Source organism: Anneissia japonica, unplaced genomic scaffold (assembly GCF_011630105.1).
Source record: "Anneissia japonica isolate Jap-2015-1 unplaced genomic scaffold, ASM1163010v1 scaffold288008_len1385354_cov213, whole genome shotgun sequence".
Lineage (NCBI taxonomy): Eukaryota > Metazoa > Echinodermata > Crinoidea > Comatulida > Comatulidae > Anneissia > Anneissia japonica.
The window spans coordinates 1,279,395-1,291,419 of NW_022720123.1; the positions used below are offsets into that span (position 1 = coordinate 1,279,395).

The following is a 12,025-nucleotide window of genomic DNA, read 5'->3' on the forward strand; positions in this document are numbered from 1 at the left end:
AGGAATTTCACAAGAACAAATTGATGATTTACGTGATGTAGTTCCGCGGCAGATGTTGACCGATGTTAAACAGCACTATGATAATGGTTTTGATCTGGATGCTGCAGACAACACGGGCACAACATTGGTGAGTTTACTTCCTTAATTAATGACCTCTCTCAGTAGTGAACCTAAAGTGAGTATGTCTTTCCTTCTCCCCTGTTTTAATTTAATATTGGTTTATTTCAACATATTTTGCTGTTTTTTTTCTGTTTATTTATATATGGACAAATTATTGATTCCGAAATAAAAGAATGAATGAATTTTGTACTTCAAGAAAATTATTATAAAAATTGTGCAGGTCTTCACATTTTCAGTCAAAAATTGTTTATTTCCACAATTTCAATAACAATAACATAAAATAAATACTGAACAATATCAAGTAAAAGTATTAAATATACATTGAATGAAAATTACACTTCTTTGTATAGTTGGCTCGATGTTACCATCAGTAAGTATAAGGATGAAAAATGACCAAAATATTTATTTAATTTATAAGTGCTAAAACATGAGCATGGCCCAGCAGTTGAGTTGGTCAGGTGGGGCTTCGAACTCCCACCCACAAGGTTCAAACCCAGAATGGAAATCTCTACTCCAATATTAAAAACTAAGAGAGAACAGAGAATTTATTTAGTATAGAGAAGGATGAATGTATTTTTTGTATTAATGTTGAATTTGCAACAATTGAACTTTGTAAAGAATTACAAAACTGACTTCACTATGTGAATTAATTGAAAATGAGGTTAATATGTATTGAAATTACACATTTCCTTTATGCATGCTACAGACATATGGTAATTAATTAAAGCTATATTTGAAATTCATCAGTATTTATCTAGTAATAATCACTAGGATTCCATAATGCAAATATAACATTTGGTGAATTTGAAGATGGCAGGAGTGGAAGCTGCTAGCCTGCCAAAGGCAGCAGTAGATTGATTGACTTGATTATTTATGTAAAAGGTTATAATATTCAGGAGTCTCTAGAAGCTCATTTTCTTTTGATATCATTAAGAAGAAATTTTAGAACTTTTTAGTATAGCAATTTAATAAATATGCATTATATCTATTAAGGCAATGAATATAATTTATTCCTATTGTTAATGTTGTATGTTGGAAAAATAGTGGAACTTAAGTTGGTAAAGTTTGTGTATTATAGTTGCATGACTTTAATAAATATCAAAATATACCTTTGATTAACAAACTATTATTAATAATAATAAATATGATTTGTATGACACTCATACCCATTTTAAAGAAAGGCTGAAGGTGCTTGAGAATATAAACAGTGGGAAAAAAAAATTGGAAAAATAAGCCAGTAAATATTTTTACAAACTAACCAGAAGCACTTATAAGTTGACACTTTTACAAGTTGACACAATAGTTAATATCATCATATTATTTTATTTATTTCATATCCACATAAACATTCACAATTACAGTACAGAGATTGTTATTCAAAAATGTTATACTGATGTCAAGAAATTATCACCAAAGATGAAATTTGGATGAACTGTCAACACAGTAAAAAAAAGAAAGAAAGAAAATACCATGCATTATTCTCCGCATGCATAATGGTATGATTTTAGTGAAATATTGATAATTGTGAATAACTATATATTAATTCAATTAAGTAAAAAAAAGGTCAAGAAATCCCTCAAAAATAAAAATTATAATTTGAATTTCTTATTAATAATAAAACCACACAATTTATTAACTTTCAAAAACTCAGACTTAAAATAATTCAACATGTTTTACCTCTGTGGCATGCTATGAGTTTTATTATGGAGGTACATGGGTAAAGTGCCCTGCCTAGTGGTACTAGCAAAAGGGAGTTCGATCTCATCTTAAATCCGGTTTTCCACTAGGCGAATTTATTCGCGCAAATGGAAAGCGTTGGTTCGCTTCCTGAGCTCTGATTGGTTGCACATTTTTTTCGCTTCGCAAAAAGTAGAAACAGTTTGAACTACCGATTTCTCTAAAGCGAAAACTCGGATAGAAACGTGAATGTGCGTGTGCATGGACCGACGTTTTCGATTCGCGCAAATAATTTCGCCTAGTGGAAAACCGGCTATACGTTGAGAGGTATGCCAACTACTGTTCAACGAATTGTTATCTCGTGTACCTTGTTAAATGATTATGTATTGTAGAATAAGCTTGGTATATGCTGTACCATACCGCCCATTCGGCAGTTAATCAGGCTTTATTTCTTGGGGGAATGCTTATATCATCACTTTCACAGCCTATCCTATTGTATTAGAACCTGTGGTTTATTACTAAGCCTTAAGTCTTATTACTATTATTGTAGTGTACAAATATTTTCATCAATCACCAAGTGTCAAGAACACTGTTCATTGTGAAGATATTATGTGCAACCCTGTAATGTTCAGATGATTAAATTAGCTGTCTTTCATGCCTTTGGTCACCTTTCATACTATTAAGTACCTGTTCTATTTGCGCAGGTATAATAAGGAAAGCACTGTCTTCCAAATTCTGCTCTCCTTGTCCACTCATCACCACCTTATCTGATTTTTAATCATCCTAATTGGCCCACTTTTGTCTATCAATAAGTTGGTTTTTTTTACAAGTTATAATAGAAAAATCAGTGTTGTACATGAATCAGTCAGATACAGTAGTGTCTCCAGAAATTTACAGATCGGGGTAAGGGGATTCCACACAGTTCAAAAAGTGGGTTTTAAATTTGCATATGCCTAGGGCCCCCAGTGAGGGCCTCCATTACTATGGTAGTGGTAAGGGAAGGTATTTTATGGATGTAAAAAATATGCTTTTAGACCTTTAGTGTTAAAATTGCTAATGCAGTAACTGAATCGATAAATTAATATTTTTAGTCTAATAACCTGCCGACAAGGGGTCTATGCTTGTCTTACATGGGGAAATTTCTAAGAATAATCCAGATAACTTATTCACTAATGGAGAAAAAATAAAAACGCCTTCAAGATTTTAATCATTTCGCACCTGTCAAAGTACGGGGATTTTACCTTGATTCTATAAGCCAAGATAAACGGCAAAGTGTTGGCAGTAAGTGCTTTAAGGGGGGTGTTGCCATTTGAAGGGAATTGACAAACCTCCTTATCTTGAGCATACCGGGTGCATTAGCTATGCTCAAGAATTGCTGTAACGTTTCATATTATACGTCAGAGATGCTGTCCCTGTGAAAATGATACTGACAAATTACATGTATGAAAATTGGGTCGCAGATCACTGAGGATGATGCAAAAAATGCTGTCTTGAGGAAAGAGAGAAGGTGTAAGTTGCAGAAAATAACTCATTTTAAGATTTATTGGAAGATGCATAAAGCAAGGATTACTTGTCTTAAGTAGGTTAGAGTAATGATAGATGAGAGACATGAAGAAAGGAGATGGAAGAAATACGTCTTCACAATATGCTTAATATTTATGCACCATTGATAATATTGAAAAATAGGCTGCCAGCGGGAGTGTGTGTGTGTATGTACTATCTGCCTTACTGTATTATGTAATAAGGTACTTAAGATGACACATGACCCTTTCTACTGTCTTTAACTGCCAGATCATAACATAGTGTCTTTGCCCCGAGTGGGCATAGACACAAGAACATGAACATCAATGTTGTTTGGTTTCATCGTCTATTTTTCTTGTTTCTTCATCGTCGTTATCATCGTCATTTTCATTTTCATCATTACCATCTATGTAATAATTTGATCACCATCTTCATTGTTATTATCACTATTATTACTTACATCATCATTATGCCCCTCATCGCATCATCATCATCATCATCTCATGATCATATCATGATTTTCATTGTCATCATCATTATCTTCATTGCCATCATTATTTCATCATCGGCATCATTCATTATCATCATCATTATCTCATCTTCTTCATTATCATCATCATCATCAACATCAACTATATTGTAGTGCTCAGTTGTTGCACCAGCCATTACTAGTAAGGTATGTTGAAAAGAAAAAACGATTACTGTTCTTAAAGGTATTCTTGTTGTATTGTACATTCTTGTAACATGGATGGTATACAATTTTGTAAGAAGGAATGTGGGGAGGAAGGGGAAACATAAATGAAAGTGACATTTGATATTTACAAAAATTGTAATTTACAAACCTACTCTAGGATTGGAGTTGATCGTATTCCCAAGGCTATCTCCCCTGATTCCTCTAGATTCCGTTAAGGAGCTTGCGTAGGATGTATAACTATTAGAATATTAATAGATTTCTCTGCCATCTTTGCATGTATTTATCTGATGTTTTTTTAACATTATCTAAATTCTAGCGTATCTAAAATGTTCTGGTGTTATTTCTAAATATTATGTTTTGCTAAACTATCTGTAGTGATGTTGAAGAATATACATTTATCTCAGATTTAATGTAAACAAATAAGCACCAATGCAAATAGCTCATTCATTATAAAGAAAATTAATATAAAAAACTGAACTATGTAAGTCCACCCTTAAAAAAGAATATTTTCCAACTCTACACTCTCTCCTCACCCCCAGGCATCCCAACTTGAAGTTTTCTTAGCCGCAGATTTACACATAGTCTAGTAGTTGAAAATCATTTCCAATCGCCGCCTTATGCCAGTTAAGGTCCCTGACATAGACTTCAAGCCTCTTGCACCCCCTTTGTCCATGTCATTATCTGAAATATGCCACTGACCAACTGTACAATAATAAAACTTGCTTGTTCCAGTGTTAGTAGTATTCAGTCCATGCGAAATTTGTTGTTCATTTTCCTGACGATGCGGAATATTAAAGCTCGCTTGGTACTACTGTATGATTAATATAGGCTGGATAATGTGCTGCTACAGAAAATTCAAAATTGAATACAAGCAAATGGAGGTTGAATTTGAGAATGACGTTTAAAAAAAAAAAATTCATAGCACTTTCTCAACGGCACAGCACTTACTCGAGAAAGGTGCTTATTCAATTATTTTCATGGTATACTTGAGACGTATCATTCACTTTCGTATACTCCATCACCATTGGAAACCATGAGATTCCCAATCAGTATAATGAATTTGTATATTAATACCTTTCAAAACAGTCAATAAGGTTGAAGCCAACGTAATAGAATATCTGATATCATTCACTAGAATTTTTAATCGTCCGCATCACACTAATATTCAAGCAATAAATGCTATTAAAAATTCTCTATCAGATTAAGTCTACTAAATCATTCTTTTATGTCACTGCTTTATGTGTGACCTTGTTTTTTTTTTTTTCCAATCTATGATCTTTGATTAAAGGTACAAGATAACATCATCTTTAATTTGGAATTTTCATTCATCCTATGTTTGTTCTAAAAGTGCAAACATCCTGAGAGTTCTTCATCCTTGATTGGTTATGATGTTGTGCATTAAATATTTGCCATTACGCACACTTGGTGACCATTAAAATTTACTAAAGCTCACGAAAGAGCCACTTAAAAGCGCTCAACTTTCAAATTCAACATTCATGTTTAGAATATTCAGCTGTAGGCATTTCCTACTGTTCCGTTTATTTGATTAAATTTTCTATTAACCTTTCTAGGACTCTCCATTCTTTTCTATTTACCCTATTTTGTCATCAGTAATAAAAATGAAAACTAATTGATAATCTCAATAATTAAAGTAGTCAAATAGAATAACTTGGAGTTTAGATCTTTCCTTATTTCTTACTTTTACTTTTTGCCATAGCAAATTTTCTTCTGTGCTATTTATTTGACATATTATTTTTTTATGCCATTTTCATTGATGATGGTGTTGACCATATATTACATTCCTTTATAATAGAAGGTGTTTGTTGTTGGAACTAGGGGTCAGAGAGGAACATATATTGTTAAATGTTAATATTATTAAGCATAAGTCTCTAGAAATGGACTTAAAACTAAAACAAGGAAATTGGAATGGGAAAAAAAACTGTTTTAGAATTCAATTTAAGAGCATTTGACCTGTTTTGCTTGATAGAATTTTCCTCACTAAACAACTTGAATAAATAATTAAATTTTAATTGTTCTTCTTTTTCTCTGTGTGTTTTTAGCTTCACATAGCAGCTGCCAACGGTTATCTGGATGTAGCTGAATGGCTGTTGGAGCATCATGCCGACGTTAACGCTTTAGATTCTGACGGTTGGCAGCCGATCCACGCCGCTGCGTGCTGGGCACAGGTATGCTACACCTCTTGCTTTCCAATCTTCAGCTCTGTCCAGACTATCAAATTTTATGTGACATGCCTAAATATGGTCATGATGACATCACACCATGACCATATATAGGCACATCATGACTATATATGGGCATATAACAGTTTTTGTCTAAGAAAATTTGACAATCTAGACAGAGCTTTATGATTCATTATATTTTTATGAAGCTGAATAGCTAGGATTCAAGGTTGAGTGCCAGTTGGGACAACTCTTTCCTATTGGGCAATACACCGGGAGACAATTCCCTACTCTTTTCTGAAGAGTATTGTATTCTTTTAATAACGTGCACTTGGGCCATAATAATGCACACAGGACCAACAGCTTAAATGTTCCATCAGAAAGACGGTGCACTATCATAACTTGCATTTCAGCCCTGCAGCTGAAATAAAGGAGAGTAGCGATGGAAATTGAACCGGGGACAAATAGATTTCCACAGTTCAGCGCACACACAGTGGCTACCAATAGTTTAGCCGACTGAGCTAAGCTGCTCTCTATGCTATAAAGTATGGAGATCTTTGTGTTTTTTGTTCTGTTATAGTGCACTGTCTTTTGAAAGAGATGTTTTGACCACTGGTCTGATGTACGCCATGGCCCACACGTACTGTCACAGTTGCAATAGTGCTGCACTGTGTAGGTGCTTGCATGGCTACCTGCCAGGGACAAAGCTCAAATGTCTCAGTTACATGGACGTCATAGGATCAATGAATTACTTCACTTTACAATCAATAAAATCTATAGTTTTTGATGAATTCAGTATCGCTTTTCTTCATGAATGTTTTGACTTGGAATGAGCTTTCAATGAATTCAAAATCATCGCTTTATATTTGCTCATGTTAATTAATTCGCAAATTTTTTCTTCGTGCGAGTCTTTGAAAAGGTCAGTGTTACTGTATTTCAATATGTTTTCAACGTTCTTTGATATTCTTAGAATATCCAAATTTAGCCTTCTAGCCATTCATGGAATTAGAGTAGAAATCTTAATTAGAAATATAGCAAAGGAGAAGGGGTGAACCATATATTAAATGTAGTAAATCCAAGGTTAGAAAAAGCATTACAAAGCACATTATTTGTTATTGCATTAAGAAGTTTGTAAGCTTAACTGCAATACAGTTTTCTTCTCTTTCTCATCTCATTGATGATCTAGTTAACCTATCAAGCTTTTGAGTTATGGTACTTCTTTGGTTGTTCATGTACTTTCCACTACGTATTTGAGCCTGCCCCCCTCTCCCCCTCTTCTAATAATCTAATAATTAAAACATCAATCCACTTTATATTAATTGCTCAATGTTTTTTTCAATTATTGATGTGTTGATGCAGTAGACATATGACGAGGAATGTGACATATTTGTGTGATGTGCCATATATGGGCATGATGATGTCATATTACACCCAAATATGGGCATATCACTTTTTTTTGTCACATAAAATTTGATAGTTTGGATAGAGCCTTATAGTATACCTTGTATTTTCTTGTAGAGCGATATGTTAACACTTCTCGTGAAGTATGGAGCTGACTTGGAGTCAAAAACAAAAAATGATGAAACTCCAGATGGCAAGTATTATTTCTCATTTACTTTTTTTTTTGTAATGAAGGGAAAGCAAAAATGATGGGGTAGGTACATGGTTGGGTTGGTATTGCTTAGTCTTGCACCATGTGAATTATAATGCTAGTTTTACATTAGGTGAATTTGTTCGCACGAACCAAAAGCGTCAGTTAATACACATTTGCCTTGACATTCCTATCAGAGTTTTTCGCTTCAGCGAAATCGGTAGTTCGAACTGTTTCTACTCTTTGCAAAACGAAAAAAATTTGACACTTTTGATTCGTGCGAATAAAATGAACATGACCTAAATAATTATAATAATCATAATAGTAATAGTAAGTGTTTTCTCAAGCAGTGAAATGCCATTGAATATATTAAACTCCTTTATTCAAACCATAGAATCCAAATTGCAGGAAAAAAAATTACATTAAAACAAACAAAATATATTTTGATATTAATTGTAATATATTTCGATATTAATTGTAATCATTTATACAGTATATAACATAATTTGTAATGTTTTAAGAATGTATTTCAAGGTTTATGTGAACACTTTATATAACTCAATTTACAATTAAATCAAAATTAATGAATTATTAATTGCATGTATATTGAACAGATATCTGTGAAGACGAAGACATCCGAGTCATCTTGACCCAATTAAAGATGGAGCAAGTAGAAGAAAAAGCAAAACGTAGTAATTTAGTACGGCGATCATCAAGTAAAAACAGGAGAAGGTATGCATTATAAAAATGAACATGAAAGGGATTTTAGAATTCATTGATATTTTTTTTATTTTTAAAGGTATAAATCAAATACAAAAACATTACCGTAAAACATGGTAATAAAATATTTTATCAAAAGACAACTTTATAATATATATCGACAAGCCGGAAGAAAGCTGCCATTACGATTCCCTATATATATGGACGTCAACTAGGGCAGGTATTACTAGTACTGTAGTATAGTAAGCACTTGATTTAGACTAGGGCCTACTGTAGGTTAGGTAGAGCCTAGAGGCTGGGCCTTCTCTATATCTAGAACATTCATGTACTACTTAAACTGTACCTAGGTTTATACCATTCTATCCCCAGTCGTCTTAAATGTGAGTGGTGTGTGGCCACATCATGACTATATATGGGCACATAGTGACTATATATGGCCACATCGTGACTATATATGGCCACATCGTGACTAAATGTGGGCACTGCTGCAATTAAGCAATGCAGAAGTTACTGCCCAATTATGGGCTCATTGCCAAACAATCTGACAGCTTGGCTTCTTGCAAACATATTTTCCACTTCGATTATTATATCATCACAGTCCATATTTGCCACATCGTGACTATATATGGCAACATCGTGACTATATATGGCCACATCGTGACTATATATGGCAACATCGTGACTATATATGGCCACATTGTGAATATATGTGGGCACTGCTGCAATTAAGCAATGCAGAAGTTACTGCCCAATTATGGGCTCATTGCCAAACAATCTGACAGCTTGGTTTCTTGCAAACATATTTTCCACTTCGATTATTATATCATCACTGTCTATATTTGCCTTGTTAATATCTCATTGTGTACGCCGGAGAAAAAAAATGTTGCGAGAATCTAATACTAGAGTAGAATGCAGTGTGTGGACCTCGCGATTGTATTTGTTCGCTGAAGACACGCATCACACACACACTGTGGAAGGCTGTCAAGATTAACAAATGTTGCCATGTTAGAGTTAATATTTATCAGAAAATTTCTGATATTTTAAAGTTTTTAAATCGTTTTATACTAAATTTATGATCGCTTGTACGCTTACATTTTTATTGCAAAAAAATCATTATACATTATTATCATAGTGTATAAAATTTAAAAGGAATACTTTATATTTTAAAAAGTTATCTACAGAATACATCACAGGACAGTGGAGAGAGAAGGTAATGTATTTGTAAATGACGTCATTCACGAATTTTATTGATTTTGACTGTCAACTACCCCTTGGGTGAACCCAATATATTTTACCCTTCTAATACAGACCAAATTAGTGTAAAAATGTTATTTTCAAATGAAAAAAAAATCAAAAATGCATTTCATGTCCATTTTCAGTAGAGATTGCCAGGTGAAGTTGGTGTATGTATCTGAAATGTAAAAGCTGTCTGAGTATCATCATTATCATCATCATCAATTAATAGTAACATCAAAACAAACCATAGGTCTAGCGCATAGAGGATTTATGCATTATGTGCTCTATTAATTCATACTTATTGTCATCATCATTTTGAGCAATGGCATTTATGGTCATTATTATCATAAATCGTCACCATCACAGGCATCATCATTGTTTCTTTTCCCACATGAAGGCCAATATCCGCTGCCGTAGTGTGTGCAATAAAGAATGTAGTTTAAAATGTCTTAAGCCTGGTTCTCACGAGAGCCCTAGTATCCGGATCCGGAGCTAACCGTTAGCGCCAACCGTTAGCGGTATCCGGATACGCTAACGGTTAGCAGGCATTATCGGTTAGCAAGTTGAGGGCGTTTCTATCATCAACCAATCACACGTACGCGTTTACAATTTCCAGTTTCTTATCGGCCAGTGATTCGATCATCATATTGTTGGTATCCGGATCGGGATTTTCTCGCATGGACGCACGGCAGCTAACGGTTAGCAGGATCTGGATCCTGCTAACTGTTAGCTGCCGTGTGAGAACATAGCCTAAGTACCTCTCTATATGTGGCAGTTTTGTAGAGAGTCAGTAGCCATTGCAAGCCCCACTCAGCAATTGCTACTTTACATAATCTAATGTCCTATATAATGTTATCTGAAGCTCAGGCCAGGAATGAATCTATTAAAGGGATCAGTCTATGTCGTTAGACAGCGTAGTTGGAATTAAGTTGTTTTATTACCACTGTCATCAAAGCAGCATTTGCGAGATTTTTTTGTCAGGAAGATTAGATCTTATAAAATATTTCACAGAATTACTAATCATTTCTACCATATATTTGAATAGCATTCTCTACTTATATGAATAATCCATTATTTTATTGTCATCTGTTATTATCCTTTTCATTACACATTATCATTCTCTTGATCTCTTCGTTATGATCATCTTTGTTATGATCATCACATTCATTATGATCATCATTTTATTATTATCTTATCTGTCAATTACGTATTTATACTCCTGACACAATATTTGATATTCTGGCTCTTAACCTTGATTTCAAGGGATTAAAAATCTCACTATGTAATTCACTTGTGTCCTTGAGCAAGGCACTTAGGCTATGATTGATTCTTTTCATGTAGGAGTGTGATACAAATGGGTACCTGGTATGCTCCAACTCCAATGCCCTGATTACTAACTGCAGTATAATGGAATACTCCTCCAGGGAGCTAAGAATGTGTTCTAGGTGTTTGATCTGTTGGATGAGTAAAAACGTGAAACCCTGTTGGCACATGATGCACAATAATAATTATTTATTTACCTTCGTCCAAATCTACAGTCATCAAACAAGCTTTTATTAGATATTCCAAGGACTAATTCTTCTCATGGTGACCGAAGTTGGGTGGTACTGCACTGCGGCTACCGCAGGTCAAACTTCCAATTAGAATGAGGACCAATAAAGAATTATTATTATTATTATTATTATTATTGTAATTATGTTTGTTGTTACTGTTATTATTTTATTATTATTATTATTATTATTATTATTATTATTATTATTATTATTATTATTATCTACTTTAATGAAATATAATAGGATAGTGATTTCATTTTCAAAAAAGTCTTCTTTCCTCTCATTTCCAATCATATAGTGCATCTGTTCGAAGAAGCAGCAAGAGAGATAAAGATAAGATAAGCCGTCAAGATGCCAGAGCAGAAGCTGAGTTCATTCACATATTTTCCGAGGTGAGTACTAATACCCGATTCACACGTGAAGTTAAATTTAACAAAAAGTAACAAATTGTAACCGAGCGATCTCCCAAGTTATTCCTACCGAGATAAAAAGCATTCACACGCGTCTGTAAGGTAATGCCAAGGTCGTGTAAAATTTACTCAGTGTTTATTCAATGAATCATTTTTTCCCCTACTGTGATATAGGTCTAGCCTGGGCCTAGTTGAGAACCCCTGTCACAGATGGACTGTTGAACTCACCATCACAGTAAACATTCGAAGCAATCAATACCCTTAACAACTGCTGTACTACTAAGACTACTAAACTAGGCATAGCTTCCAACGTTTCTGTCAAC

The 12,025-nt window shown here is 33.9% G+C and overlaps 1 protein-coding gene across 1 annotated transcript in view; it reads left to right on the forward strand.

The window, feature by feature from the left end:
• LOC117111239 (protein phosphatase 1 regulatory subunit 16A-like) overlaps positions 1 to 12,025 on the forward strand; it is a 53,249-nt gene that overhangs the window by 38,436 nt on the left and 2,788 nt on the right. The window contains exons 6-10 of the mRNA XM_033254143.1: positions 3 to 127; positions 6,073 to 6,198; positions 7,711 to 7,786; positions 8,398 to 8,515; positions 11,591 to 11,684. Of these exons, the coding sequence (XP_033110034.1) occupies positions 3 to 127; positions 6,073 to 6,198; positions 7,711 to 7,786; positions 8,398 to 8,515; positions 11,591 to 11,684 (539 nt within the window). The remainder of the gene's footprint in view (positions 1 to 2; positions 128 to 6,072; positions 6,199 to 7,710; positions 7,787 to 8,397; positions 8,516 to 11,590; positions 11,685 to 12,025) is intronic.